The 15,640-nt window shown below is 37.3% G+C and overlaps 2 protein-coding genes and 1 long non-coding RNA gene across 6 annotated transcripts in view; 2 read left to right on the forward strand and 1 right to left on the reverse strand.

Moving 5' to 3' along the window:
• Nucleotides 1-3,230, forward strand: part of hoxa3a (homeobox A3a) — an 8,387-nt gene extending 5,157 nt beyond the window's left edge. For both annotated transcript variants that reach the window (XM_083523786.1, XM_083523787.1), the window contains exon 5: nt 1,859-3,230. In XM_083523786.1, the coding sequence (XP_083379912.1) occupies nt 1,859-2,607 (749 nt within the window). In that variant the 3' untranslated portion in view covers nt 2,608-3,230. The remainder of the gene's footprint in view (nt 1-1,858) is intronic.
• A 941-nt stretch (nt 3,231-4,171) lies between these two features.
• On the reverse strand, nt 4,172-11,570 carry LOC310716546. 3 transcript variants are annotated; one of them, XR_014530599.1, is made up of 3 exons: nt 11,476-11,570; nt 6,010-6,259; nt 4,172-5,436 (listed from the first exon to the last, which is right to left on the reverse strand). It is a non-coding gene; the product is annotated as an uncharacterized lncRNA (long non-coding RNA). The 3 variants fall into 3 exon arrangements; XR_014530600.1 differs by having other exon boundaries at nt 6,010-6,270; nt 11,476-11,527; XR_014530601.1 differs by lacking the exon at nt 11,476-11,570 and adding an exon at nt 6,984-6,998 and having other exon boundaries at nt 6,010-6,270.
• Nucleotides 11,571-11,731: 161 nt separating this feature from the next.
• On the forward strand, nt 11,732-13,466 carry hoxa1a (homeobox A1a). The gene is made up of 2 exons (XM_083524186.1): nt 11,732-12,431; nt 12,515-13,466. The coding sequence occupies exons 1-2, from the start codon at nt 11,807-11,809 to the stop codon at nt 12,865-12,867; spliced, it is 978 nt and encodes a 325-aa protein (XP_083380312.1). The 5' UTR covers nt 11,732-11,806; the 3' UTR covers nt 12,868-13,466.
• The last annotated feature ends 2,174 nt before the right edge of the window (nt 13,467-15,640 follow it).

Below are 15,640 nucleotides of genomic sequence, written 5' to 3' on the forward strand. Positions count from 1 at the left end.
CAGCCGAGAACAAAAACCCTTCTGATTTTCTCTTTTTTTTTTACTCGTTTTAGATATTCACAGGGTCTTAAAATCTTCCATGGGTTTATCGAAGGTTTTTACGGCGGTGGTCTAGGCTAAAATAAATTGACTTTGTTTTTACGGCGGTGGTCTAGGCTAAAATAAATTGACTTTGTTGTCTGATTCGAGACATTGCTAAAAAATCCGATAAAAACAATTTGGAAATAGATGCAAGTTTCAGAAATCAATTATTATCGTCAATTTCCCGAAAATCTTATTAGACGATAAAAGAATACAAATGAGATTTTTTGACAAATAAATACAACAAATAATATTTTCTCAATGAACATATGTTGAGTAATACATCATACTCCTGGGCAGAGAGAGCTGATACTAAAGAACATTACTGATATAAAAAAAAAAAATCACGTGTTAGTAATTACATTCAGATTTGTATTAGTTTTTTATAGAGAGATCGAGATTTTTATATCAGAGTTTTGATTTTTTATGTCAGAAAACATGAAGCCAGTTGGCTTTTACTGATCACCAATAGTGACTCCAGTGGTGTATACTATTTCATGTGCCTAGGTTCTGCCTAGGTTCAAATATTTAATGTACTGATACACACATATACACCTAGATGGCTTAAGCATCTTAGACTGGAACAGACAGTCTACCTTCTGTGGAGGTAAATAACAGGTGATGTTTAGTTGTGTATTTTCGGCTTGTAATGACTGCATGAAGACAGGGACTTATTCACATCCACAAACTTTTCCAGACTTGCAGCTCTAGATTTTTCAACTTTTTCAGATTTCTTTGTTTGTATAGATGTTGGATATTTTGCGAGGGTGTGTGTGTGTGTGTGTGTGTGTGTGTGTGTGTGTGTGTGTGTGTGTGTGTGTATGTGTGTGTTGGGTGTTCTTCCTCTTCAGCGAGATGAAATGATGCCCAGTTGCAAGTTCTGCTGATGAACATGTTCAGTCTAAAACCTTCCACTTTACCCCCTAATTGAGTCCTTTGTTGTGATTAAGGTGTGCTTTGTGTTGTTGTTTTGCTGTATGATGACGTTTCTCCTGCTTAGACTCTTTCTGCCGCTCCATTATGTGTTCCATCATCAGTAAAGATTAGTAAATCTGTTCCAAAAGCAAACCAAACAAGCCATGACACTACCACCACCATGCTTTACCCGTGAGGTCATATGTTCTGGATCCCGACCAGATGGTTTTCTTCTCCATATTTTGCCTTACCTTCTTGGTTTCAGACCTTTTGTACCTTGTGAATTCCAATCTGACCTAATTTTTTTGTTTCGAACAGTAGACCGTGAGATCTGCAACCCCTTGTCCTGTTGAAGTTGTTGTTGATTTGGTTGGTGCTTCTGCAATGCCTTTATTTCTATAAACAGCTCACTGGTCTTCACGTTGTTTATCCTTTATAACAACAAATCCTGTTTTCACACGTGAAACCCAGGGATAGAAAAAAGAGTAGACATTCAGAACCTTTAAATAATACATCCAGGGCAAAAAGAAACACCTGCAAGTCCCCTTAAGGTACCATGTTCCCAGCCGGTGTACATTTAGATACCTGAAACATAAAATACCTTCAACACCAAAAAAAACTATGACCTATTTTCCCACTATTGAGTTCAAAATGTGTTCAATGTAAAGCAAAAACAAAACAATTAGTCTTCCAATTGGGTTTTAAAAAAAAAAAAGCATCAATACATTGGCTCCATGACTCAATGTATGTCTATGTATTGAGTTATTTATTTGATTTTAGAACATACGATAATAACATGCACATAATATTAAATTGTTATTGTGGACTGTACTGATTGATCCTCCTTCCTTCCTGTGTTTAGAAAGCTGTTTAAGAGACAAAAGCCCAACCGACTCTCAGGCTTCAAAACGTGCACGAACGGCCTACACAAGCTCACAGCTTGTTGAACTCGAGAAAGAATTCCATTTCAACCGCTACCTTTGTCGGCCACGACGGGTGGAGATGGCGAATCTGCTCAATCTCTCCGAACGACAAATAAAGATCTGGTTTCAAAATCGTCGAATGAAGCACAAGAAGGATCAAAAGGGACAGTCACCAGATAGTCCAGTTCTTCCAACGTCTGGCTCTGCAGCTGAGGGAGGGGGATATGGAAACCCAATACATTCGATGCCGTACAATGCATTGTCCCTGTCAGCATATAGCAATGCTCAGAGGAACACCTACAGCCTATCCACAGCATATCCACAAACTTTAAGCGGTATGTTTAACTGCCCGTCTTCACAAAAGGCATACCTGGGGACCGGTTCTGCCATGCCTGAGAGCGACACGCACCATTTCCAAGGTAACAATCACTTCGGAGTGCAGGCACAGGGCAGTAGCGAATATGTAGGTGCTAATGGAACCTATGTGGATAGCATTGGCAGCACTGGGAGCTCGATTTATGACCTCCCTCAAACTGCTTATGGCAATATAGACTACAACAGTTCCATCAGTATTGGGAACGGCCATCATGATGGAGCACCGGAAAGCTCTCAGTGTGCATACTCAGACTTTACAGCTCACTACTCTCAGGGAAAAATCCAAGAAGCACCTAAACTGACACATCTGTGACAATATGATGTCTTTTTATTTATTCACTTGCATACATGCTGCTGAACTCAATTAACCAAGTGTTCTTCTAAGGCCAAACATATGAGGTCTGACTTTTCCAGGAGGATGCGGTTTTTCCGCAAAGTGTTAGGAGGCTCACAATTGGAATAGGACTTTTTCCTTATTTAAAGTAGGAGAGCCAAATACCCCTGTGCTCAAAGTCAGTTCCATGAAGATATGCTTTACATTGAATGGAGTGGAAGTCCAATCTCAGATTATAGAGCGCTGACATCGACACCTTTGGGATGAATGTGAATGCTGACGGCACGCCAGACCTCCTCGTTAACAGACTTTTCCAACACCCTCCACAAGCACAAATTGGGACTGAACGTGAAATGTGAAAAAGCAAACCTTTGGCATAGACATTTTATCGTCTTTTCAATTGTCCTTTGTTTAATATAGTGTTGTGTTTTGACAGACGGATTCAGTGTTTTCATTAAAAAATTATTTTGTTCTTACATCTTTAAACAGGGTATAGTCCAAATGTTTTGTTTACATTCCAAATGTGAAAGATAGTTCTGCTGCTCTACAATCACAGGTTTATAAAGCCATTACTATGATATTCATGTTTATTAGTTCCCTACTGTCCTGGACACGGTGGAAGACAAAATACAGAGCTGCAGGACAGAGAAGACATAATAAATAACAATTTTTTGTGAACTGCCATTAACTTTATCCAGATATGAAGATCTAGAAAAGTTCACTGGACATGTGGTATCAATAAAAATGAGCATACTGTTTATGATTTATCGTTTATCTGTGAGCTGCAGAGAGATATGTAGTCCTGTATTAGAAGCAACAGCTCTATATTATAAATGCATATATCTTTTTTTTTTGGTGGACAGAAATATGGCAGTAATCTAGTCAGCTGTTCAGTAACAGTGAGCATGTGCTGAATGTTGCCACTGAGTCCTGTTTTTTTGGCAGCCATAAAAGGAATATGGTGTCTGTTCTAATCCATCGCTCTCAAGGATTGTTTTCTGCGGGTTCTGAGATACTCACAATGGATGTGAACTGTGGTTATATGAGTTTCCATTTCCTGTCAGTATGAAACCAGTCCCGGTGGTTCTCTGGTGGCTTTGTACAACTGCCACTCATTGCATTTGTTTTTGTTTGGTTTTGTGTGAACTCTTACTGAAATACTTCCAACCATGTGTGATTCACTGAGGTCGCATGGTTCCCCTGGCCCTGATATTTCATTTAATCGTTTCATGGATTCAATGTACAATTATTTTGCTCACAAAGATAGAAAGGAATAAAAATGTGTTTACTTGAGTTGATTGGACTCTTGGGCTTTTCTGTAGAGAATGGACCATAGGGTTGCCGTGATGATGCACATCATATTGTGTGATTTTCCTTCATTTCAGTCATATAAGTACAGTAAAAAATATAATAAATGCTTTCATATACAATATTGTATCTATTCCATACATGGGTGTGGCCTTGGTGCTGGACCTTCAAATGCATCTTGGTTTCAAAAGCTGGACTTATTGCGCAATGACACGTTTGCTAAAGTTCTCTTGTGTTTCTCTCGAAGTTGTGTGTTGTGTGTGCACACAATTCCATTATAAAGACCGGCCCCAGGAATGTCATCGTCCCATCAGTTAACAAAAGCGTAGTTTCCTGTTTAGGTGGTTTGAGTTGCCATTGGCAATGTGGTGGGAGAAATCAGATTTTTTACACAAGATAAGGTTGTGTCCTTTTTGTGTCCTTTCGGTTTTCCTGTACAATTAAAAAAAAAGCTTTTGTGATTAAAGCGAATAAGTAAAATAAAGAACCAATCGTTGTTTGTGTTTTTTTTTAATTGTGCAGTATTTACATTTTTAATCAAAATCCATTTCTGCTACATGAGTAAAAAGGCAGGTTTATTTTTTAACAATATATATTTATATATTCATATTTTATATATAGTATTTTGAATTTGTAAATAATCATATTTGTATTTGTTATACAGTGTCAAAATTGTGTACAGAGATTTTATTTATTGTATTAAGTGTAAACAAGCTGTCAGTATATTACTGTTAATTATTACCAAAACATTTTACAAGGCGGAATAATTAAAATCTCTCAATTTAAATAAATAAATTGTTTAGTGTATAATTACATTTAGACAAAAGTCAAACTGAAATTCTAATTCAAATAAATAAATCTGGAGTTTGTTTAAATTAAAAACTCATCTCAGCAAACATGACAATATCTATTCCATTTTCCTGATTCCGTAAAATAATAAAGTAAAAACTTAATGTCTATTACATTATTATTAAAACAATTATTTATATCGTTTATAATGTTATAAAATTGTAGAAATGCTTCGTTGTGAGATTTCTGTCTGCCGTACACACATGGATAATAAAATCAAATATTCATCGAGCAAAAATAAAACAAAATACAAATAAAATCAAAATATGAATGGAAATGATTACAAATAAAAATAGGAATTATTTGTTTTAAAGTATAATTTACTTTCCGTTTATTTTTTAAAGGTAGAAGAAAAGAAAGAACAAAAGATTACATTATTGATGTGGGAACAAAAAAATCAGCAAATAAATAGAATACTTAAAAAAAAAAAAGAATTTAAAGCCTTGACTTGCAGCATTTATATGATATAAGGATGTGGTTAGTGTTAAACATGCAGTGTGTGATGTTCGGTCATTTCTTGCATGTTGGGAAGTCGAGGTCTTGGAGAGGCCTCGTTCCTCCGAGCAGAATCATCCATTACACTGTGACAGCTTCTCCGGTTTCTGGGAGTGGAGAGGAATTTACAATCAAACCTTCTTCTGATGTTCAACACTAAAAAAAATGGTGCTGAATTTCATTATTATTGCACGTGCAGAATAAAAAATTTGCATCCGAATTTTATATAACTGTTATTCGGTTTTATATATATATAACATTATATAACTGAATTTTGATTCAAATAGTTACACTGCAGTCAGCCTGATTATTAAAATACATAGTACATTAAAAACACACCATATTTTGCATTGTTTTATTATTCTTCTTTTATATATTTTTTTTTACAATTTCAGCCAGAGCAAGATCCCGCACACAATCAAGCGCGCACGTGTAGCATACATTATATTCCCCAGAAACAACAACAACAACAACAAAAATATATGCATTATTTAGAAAGTAAAATCTGATTAAATGCATTGTTGAATAATGAAGGAAATACTTGTGTCGTGATTTCAATGCGCGCGCAAAATCCCTGCGCAAAAATCCCTTAAACCAAACATTCCGCTTTAAAACGTTCACAACTAAAAAAAACAACAAAACAAAACAAACAAGAAAACATTGGATCTCGGAAAGAACATGTACAGAAATCTGACACAAATGTTAATAAAGCTGGAATTGATAACTCACCGTTTCTATATCCCGCCTCTGATATTGTTTTATCCGCATTGAGAATGAAATAAAACAGGAGAGAAATCCTGGAGTATCTTCTTCTTGTTTCTGGTTGGATTGCATCTTGTGCAGAAGTTTAGAGAGCTAAAATATGTGGTGGGAGCGAGATCCTGTCAGACCTCTTGGAGAGCAAGATTGATCACGCGCCGCTTTTCCCTGACTCTTTGTTTGGTGTATAAGCACCAGAACTGCAAAACGGCCCGCGCGCCTTCCATTCACCTTTTAAAACACCACACACACACACACACACACACACACACACACACACACACACACACACACACACACACACACACACACACACACACACACACACACTATGCTTGGTAAATAAATCATAGAAAGCTACTCAACCCTGTTTTTTTTCTAATGTTCACAATGTTCATATCTGCTGCTAAAGCAAAAACAAAATTCTTGCGAATGCGGTTTTATAAAGAGTATTAAACATCGGTGTTATAATGCATTAACATCTACAATCTCACAGTTAATAACGTGCTTTCACTGTTAATTCTACTGCAAAGAACATTTATGTGGTTATGGACAATTGTGTTTATTGGAAAACAGTTTGCAATGCGCTTTATAATAAAAAGGGTAAGAACTAAAATCGACAAATTGTAGAATAAAATCGATGTATCTGTAGCATATCCTTTAATCGAGGTTGCCATGAATTGTGATTGTAAGTTGTAAGGTTTTTTTTCGACAGTGCTTCTCACGGCCCCCTTCGTATACGCATTCCCCAACCCAAATCCCTGGAAGCAACCTCACGGTTCTTCTGCTTCCCTGCCGCAGACAATTAAAAAAGCGTGAGGATGGAGGAGCCTACAGTTCCCACCCAAGAGTGGAGGAACCCGAGCAGAAAGCCCACAGCATGCACGACCTGATAAATGATGCGTAAAGGACTGGAAATGAAAGAGCTGGAAGACTATCTTTACCACATTTCTGTGACATCAAAACGACTCAAACCCATTCGAGTCCATGGATCGTTGGCCGATTTGTTTACTTTTCAGATTTTCCGATCATTTCGATGTGAAACACAAGTAAGGATAATCTGGAGCTGCTCTGGATTCAGTAATACAATCTAGTACCGTAGCAAACAGAACTCTGTGTGTGTGTGTGTGTGTGTGTGTGTGTGTGTGTGTGTTTGTGTGTGTGTGTGTGTGTGTGTGTGTGTGTGTGTGTGTGTGTGTGTGTGTGTGTGTGTGTGTCTGTGTAACCAAAGATAACACGCGTAAATGTGTGATATATATCATTTATGCCAACTATTTATTTTTTTTAATAAAAGAAACACTGCATCTCTTCCAGGCTCTCCAGAGCTCAGAGGTTGGGCATCGTCGTGCGTCTGATCACCGCATACACCATCACACAGCTTCTGGAGTTGGAGAAGGAGTTTATAATAAGGGTCGCCATTGAAGCTTTGGGTATGTTATTGAACAGAACTGAACTCCATGTTAAAGTGTTCCTTCAGAACCGTCCAAGGAAACACAACAGCAGCCAAGGAAGCCAAAAACATTTAAAATAAAGATGTTCTTGAAGAATAAAGCCGTAGTTTAAACACCACTCAGGCATTGAATGTGATACTCTATTGCAGTTAGTGCCTGTAGGACCACAAAATGCCCAGTATTTATTTATTTTATAATTTATCGAAAAGATTTTAAAAGCGAATTCGGTCATTATTCTTATTTAACAGCACATCTGGGCAGCCCAAAGACCTCTTCACGGACAACATCTGTACCCTAGTTTATTTCTTTCCATATATGTACAAAATCTGATCAACAAAATCACAAGAACAATGGGATATTTTTTTCCAAAATAAATGATAATTAAATAACTGTATTCACAAATATTTCAAATGAACAGATGTTTATTCGCATGGAGTGAACTGCATGCCTTTCTTTCATTTGGTTATTATTCATTCAAACACTTTAAGCACATTTTTCAGCTTTAAGAGATTTTGTAGTAGGGTTTAAACACTCCAACACTACAAATACACGTGTTTATACTCAGTAACTGTATCAATCATGAACCCTCATCATGCTCAAAAGGTTTCATTGATAATAAATAAAATCCCAAATATGATCTGAAATTGTGAAACACTGCATGGGGGGCTGCTTTCTCGAATCCTTGCATGAGTGGGAGGAAAATGCCTGTTTCATTTCCTGCCAAACTCATAAATCAACCTCTTTCATGCGACCTGACAGCAGGAGACAATAGCAGAAGACCATGCAGAATAAAAGCCAGTCATTTTGATCTCTTTTTATATTTAAAAATAATTGATTATTATCAACAGTACATTTTCTTAAATTATTATTATTATTATTATTTGTTTTATTTGTTAACACGGTCATTCGGTCATTTCAACTGACTCGGATCATTTTCGTTACCATGGAAACGAATGATTTTAGCCAGACCTGCTGTCTAACGTCTTCTATTAGCCATGTAGGGTGCTTTTGAGAGTACCGTCGGGTGGAAACAAAACTCAGTAACAAATGGTCCGTCGTAATGCAGTTAAAGCATACACAATTTTATAACAACAATAATAATGATTATCATTATCAGTCTCTAATTTACATAAATACAGTGCAGTATAGATGACATATTTTGTTTTGTATGATTTTATCACCGATTAGGAGTTTTTGGACTTTTGACTTAGATTATATTAAAATTATGTAAATTGTTGTTTAAATAATTGACTGTTTTTTTTTTTTTATTATACGCTCTTTAATATTTACAACGTATTTTGCAGTCACTTCTTTTTATTATTATTTATAGCTGAAGCGAAGTTATAGTCCTCAGTTGTAGCTACAGGGAAATTCCGGCTGGGATTAGCGGAAGGGCGCTTGTACCTTGTGCCCTTTCAGCTGTCAGTTGTGATGACGTCATTTCCGACCTTTAAGACGAGTGATTCGTTTCTTTTCTACTGTACTGCGCATGAGCAAAAGCATTGCAAAAATGTCCCGTATGTTATGTACAGGAAACAGAATTGAGTAGCAGATCTCATGAGTCCTCTGGTCCGAGTTGTATTTTTGTCACGTGACTCCCATAGACGCTACGAGGATGATTAAAGGATGAAATGAAATGCATTTTAATGAACCGAGTCACTAAAATAATTACTAATAATGATCTCTTAATATCTACTCGTCAACTTGGGGAACGTTTTCAGCCACCAATCACTGCCCCGTTTCCGGAGTGACGTCAAAACAACATGGCCGCTCACAGAGCGAGGAGTGGAACGCCCTTTTCTAATTATTTGTTTATAACAGAATAAATGTTTTTGGTTTCTGATGTGTTAAATGTTCAATTGGACCGTCTTTCATTTTCTGATTTGGTGTCTTTAGAAGGTGCCACAGTTTCAATAAGATATTTAAATAAGGTTACTCAATAAATAAGGTTACTCAAATCTGTTACTCAAATGTTGATGATTTATGGACCTCCCCTTCACAAAATCTTCATTCCAAATACAATAGAAGAACTCATTTTATTTTGATTACAGATATTATCTCTGTAAGCTTCTCTTGAGCAGATTCGATCAACATGGATCTTCATTATGTTCTTTTTGCAATGTTGAACAAATTCTACATTTGTTTCGCCACTGTTCATTAAGTCTTTTTGGTCAGAAGTGGTCATGTTTTTATTCCTTTGTTGTCAAACAAAACATTATACAATTATCTGAAGCTATTATTTTACTTTCATATGTGCACTCTAAGGATGCCAGAGCTATTCATTGTACACCCAAATGTAGACTATTTTGTTCTAATATTAAGTCCCTCTTTACCTCCTTAAAGGAGAAAAATCTTCCACATCATCATCATCATCATCATCAGTCACTCACACACGCACACGTTTTAGTTTGGATTATAAAGAGCTTTGTATTTATTCTGCTCCAAGGTTGCCAGATTCTGTGTATTAAAACCATTTGCTGGCCTTCTGCAAATCACAAATACGGAACACTTTCATTCCGTTCTCTCAAAAATAAATCAATCCATAAATAAATAAATAAATAAATAAATAAATAAATAAATAAATAAATAAATAAATAAAGATTGAGAACATGATTTCTAAAATCTGGCAACCTGTACCCTTTTTCTTTTTTATTATTATTTTTTTTCTTTCATTTATTCATTTATTTATTTATTTATATACTCACCATCCGCTTTATTAGGAGCACGTGTACACCTGCACATTCAGGCTGATACAGGTCACGAGCTTCAGCTAATCCTAACACCAAAACATCAGCATGAACAACCTTCTACCTTCTGAGAAGAACCTGATGTGGGATTCTTTACCTACAGACTACCTGTGAGCTGGGACAAGTCTGGTCATTATTCTCTGATTTCTTCAACAAGATGTTTCAGCATGCAAAGCATCTAATCAAAGAATTTTTGCTCCATTTTCTGTTAACTTTAGAGATGGTTGTGCATGAGATCAATCGTTTCTGAAATATCAATCCAGCCCATATGGCACAAACAAACCTGCCATAATGGAATGCTAACGGTCACAGAGGTCACACTTTCCATGATCATTCATGACAGGAAGTACAGGTGTACAGATATATATGCAATCAAAAGACCAATGAGTCTGATGATAAACAAACATGCATGTTTTGAATCACAAGATTAAAACATGATTGATATGTTACAGATTTATTCCTGCATTCATAGTGTCACATTTCAGTAATGGGGTTTGAGTAATTATTTCCAAATCCCTATACAATCTAATTCTAATATTGCACCAATAGAGAAATTGGTTATAGACTAAAAAAAAGGAATTCATTTCTTAAAGCATTATTTTCCAATTTCACAGTAAACAATTTAGTATGGATAGATTAAGTATTTCTCAAACACACACACACACACACACACACACACACACACACACACACACACACACACACACACACACACACACACACACACACACACATTTTTCTACCAGAGGGGGGCGCAGCACTTGGTATCTCCATTAAAGACCTTTAATTCTATTCTAAGTAAAAACCGGTGTGTATATATATATATATAACTGGACGCTTAAATTTATTATGATGTTATGAAAATGATAATTTTTTTAGAATGATCCGATAGTTGCACTATTTTTTTAAATACCACTTTGTTATCGTATATTTTAATCACATTTTTTTCTCATATTTTTTTCTTATTTTATATTTATAGATCATTTTATTTAAATCCTTTATTTACTGAATTACATCATAAAATTAGGTGAACAATGGATTAAGCAATACATATTGAAAATATATATTTATTATATTTAGTGTCTTCAGTACAACACACACACACACACACACACACACACACACACACACACACACACACACACACACACACACACACACACACACACACACACACGGTTCGAATACGCGTTAAATATAAACACGATACATATTTATCTGCGTGTAAAGTGTCTTACCTGCCACTGGCACTGTCACAGTTCACTACATCTCCACGCTCCTGGCTTCCTCTTCATGCTACAGGCTACAGACCCTTCTAAGACCACTGCTTCACCAGACAGCGAGAAGGCACCAGTAGGTGGGCTCTCACGCGTCACAGTGATCGGACTCGAGGTCAGAATTAGCATAGCGTTACACTGTAACGAGTAACCTGTCCGCGCTTGCGACTGGCTGGCCTGCGTCACGTGACCGTCACCGCACATTCATAGCGTTTGTGCGCAGCCTCCTGGACCAGGGCTGTGCGCCGCAGCGTGCGGGTTTTTGCGTGACAGCTGGAGAGACCATGTCAGAATGAATACCTTCTTAGATTTCTCAGTGATGAGCGGCGGTGAAGGGGGTGGCGGGGGCTCGTGCGCTGTGAGCGCATTCCACGCGGAGCACGAAACTTTCCAGTCGTGTTCCGTCACGGTTAATAACTGCAACGCGCACGAGCGGTTTTTGAGTGGCAGAGGGTCTCCGGATTCATCAAACCATTCCCACAAAGGGAATCCCTCTTTCCAGTCCTCGGGTACACTTTCAATTGCGTATGGAGCGCATCCGAGTTACGGTGCGCAAACTTTCTGCGCCAGTTACAATCATTACATCAATCAGGATTCCGACTCCGGTGTGGGATTAAACCAGTGCGGTTCGCTGGTCTACTCTGGAAACACTGTCGAACCCCCCCACCGGCATCACCACTTTCTACACGGTTACGCCGGAAACAGCGTTCCCTTACCTGCGCAACTTCAGTTTGCGCCTCCTGCGTACGGTCACGGTCACGGTCAGGATCAGACCAATCTGCTGACCGGATGCTCGAATCCCCTCTCTTCTCTGCATGCGTCCCACCACGGCGCGTGCTGTGCGTCTCTATCAGACGGAGGGTCGCCGGCGCAGACGTTTGATTGGATGAAAGTTAAGCGCAATCCACCAAAAACAGGTGAGATGTCAAGCTAAATGAATTGAAAGTCATCCAATGTTCAAAGAGCATCCATGCTGATGGTTTTGTTTTCATTTCTCCAGGAAAGGTAGGAGAGTATGGCTATGGGGGGCAGGCCAACACCGTCCGAACCAATTTCACCACCAAACAGCTGACAGAGCTGGAGAAGGAGTTTCACTTCAACAAGTATCTGACGCGCGCCAGGCGAGTGGAAATCGCTGCTGCGCTCCAGCTGAATGAGACTCAGGTGAAAATCTGGTTTCAGAATCGCCGCATGAAGCAGAAGAAACGCGAGAAAGAGGGTCTGCTCCCTAAAACCGAGTCCACACCAGGGGATGGAGGAGAAAAGGCTGACATTTCATCCGAGCTTTCCTTCTCTGCGCCTTCAACGCCATCTCCAAGCTCCTCTACCACTGACCCTTACTCCTCTGGTTAACCCTCTGCTCCATACTGAGTCAGACTCATTGGATAAGAAGTTCACCACCATAGAGCCAAAGTTGAAGTGGACCTTTGTAACTGGTTCCGGACCACCAGGATTTCTGTCTCTAATATTGATGCAGTGTTCATGACAGTTCTGTAAGATATTAATCAAGACAAAGCATTCATTTCATTAAGAGCTGTTTGTGGAGTCAGGATTTAGTGACATTAGAGTAGCTGAAGAACTTTACGCACCACAGCTGGAGTGAGCTATGACGTCACACGCGAGGGAGATGAGCAGTTCCCACTGTAATATTATGTTTTTTATTAATAATACAAAAATCGTCCATGTAGTACCAGCTCATATCCATCTAATAAGCCGAATGATGAACAGATAAAATAAAAAAAAAGCATAAAAGAGAAAAGTGTAAAATCTTTGATCAGGATCAGGAAATTTCCGAATCGGAATATCCCCTGTTTTTTTATTTATTTATTTTACTTTGTGGAAGTGGAGTCGCAGTGTTCCTTCATTAATCCTGAAATCAGAACGCACATTCTGGCAAATCACTGCGCAATAAAGGAACACAGCTTCAAAATTATCATTTTTTATTTTGCTGATCTACTGTATTATTATTATTATTATTATTATTATTATTATTATTATTATTATTATTATTATTATTATTATTATTATTATTATGTAGAATGTTTCAGCTACACTTAAAGGAATCCTGAACCTTCATCCTGTGTCTCTGGAGCCTTAAAGGCAGTCAAACTAATTTTATTTTTATTTTTATCAGTTTAGTGGCTTTTATTCATATTTGATGTCAGTGTGTTCAGGAATACGGGTCAAAATATACGAAATAAACTACTTTTATTTTATTGTATTATGGCGTCTTTGTATCCCTTTAAATCAAATCCTGCTCTAAAGCACATTTAGAAACACTGAAGAGGAATCTGAGGACCCTGTGCGCTTTCATGGCACCTTCACTGGTTTCTTTAATGCATTGATTAGCTTGTCGATACTGTCATCATCAGGAGGAACGTGCTCTCCTGCTCCAGTGGACCCCGTCCCAGCGGAGGAATATTGGCATCCTGTGATTTCTTAATTCGTGAGAGAGAGAGAGAAAGAAAGAGAGAGAGAGAGAGAGAGAGAGAGAAAGAGAGAGAGAGAGAGAGAGAGAGAGAGAGAGAGAGAGAGAGAGAGAGAGAGAGAGAGAGAGAGAGTGGAGTGGTGAAAGGAAAAAGCCGCATTAACACTTAGGCATAAGAATAAAAACAATGTAGGGAAATTCCTGTTAAGTCTCTAAGGGTTTTTAGAAGCATTTAAGATCTTCCTCAAACTTTGAAAAGAAGAAAGGATGAAAGCTGTCAGAGGCTGAGCACCACGCTCTAAATTCTGTCTGATGCACAAGCTTTTAGGACACGCCACATCTGGAACATCTGCCACGGTGTTGCCGCAGCATTGTTCTGCTGTAGTGACCAAACAAAGAAGAATTTCAGACTATACTTTGTGCCACCAGTGTCCACCTGAGCAAATGTGGCAAATAATACAATCAAAAATGACATTAGATTGTATTACATGCCTGGGGTTTCTGTGGCAGTCATTATTACTAAAAAAATAAAATAAACTAAAATATTCACAAGTAAGTCTTCAGTACAATTATCCACATGTTGTGTTCTACTGCTGGACAAACCATTGTGTTGCAAAACATCTGGTTCACTCATTTTAAGGTTCATCGTTAGATTCATTAATAATCATACATTTGTCTCTTTTTTCATAAATAAATGGTTAATGAATAGGTCTAAAAGAAGTCCATCCATGATGCTGCAATGGTGCTGTTTCTAGAACATTATGTTCTAATGCCGAATAAACAAAAAAAAACCCCATGAAGTAGTGATCACGTGGAAACAATGTTTGTTATGTCCAGATCATTAAAAAATGTTAAATGATAAAAAGTACAAAAAAATATTGCACTCATGAAAATCTTCATTTTTTAACCTGGAAGTAATCAAATAAATAAATTGATAGATAACACAAAGAGATATGTTGAATCATTTAATATTCCATTTCTTGTTATATTTTAATAAACATCAAATGAGTTTGAGTATATTTAAGATATTTTAATGTAATATAGAGTCGGGTATTGCAGCATCTCCTGTACTGGTACAGCCATAAAAATCTGGTGAGTGATGCTTCATGTACACAAATACAAATTTTGAGACACAACACTAATGTTTAATTGACGGTGTGGATCTGATGTACAAAAAAAAATGAGCTGCAATGTTCCTCCTAATGCTATCAGGTGACCAAAGACATTTGCGTTGGGTGAAAAAGTGCTGGACTGTAGTGTAGTGTAAAGAGCTTCAGTCTCATTAGAAGAATCTCTGATAGATTTGCACAGATTTTCTTATAAGGACACTTTTCATTTTCTCGATGACATGGTGGTATTGGATCCTCAAATAAAAGCTTTTACTACCCTGTGGTCTATATGAGCTTGTGTGCATAACTTGGTCATATCTAGAAAACAGAAATGTTTGAACCTGTAAAAATTAAAATGTATATAATATATTGCTATTATAATTAAATTCATATAATACAAGTTAAATCGATATAAAATAAGGAACCTCATATAGAAACCTGGACAACAGTTTAGGTTTGAATATGAACCATTTTGCCAAAGATTTGAAAAAGAACTGCTCTACACATTGGCTGAACATAGAAACAGGTCATGTTCTTACACATTACACTCTTTCTACTCATCTCATTTCAGACTGCATGCTTTGTTACA

Source organism: Silurus aristotelis, assembly GCF_946808225.1.
Source record: "Silurus aristotelis genome assembly, chromosome: 21".
NCBI lineage: Eukaryota > Metazoa > Chordata > Actinopteri > Siluriformes > Siluridae > Silurus > Silurus aristotelis.

Bases quoted from the DNA above. Each gene is read 5' to 3' on its own strand.
- hoxa1a (XM_083524186.1), top strand. From the start codon at position 11,807: ATGAATACCTTCTTAGATTTCTCAGTGATGAGCGGCGGTGAAGGGGGT. The intron at 12,432-12,514 runs GTGAGATGTCAA...TCATTTCTCCAG, and splicing joins GCGCAATCCACCAAAAACAG to GAAAGGTAGGAGAGTATGGC.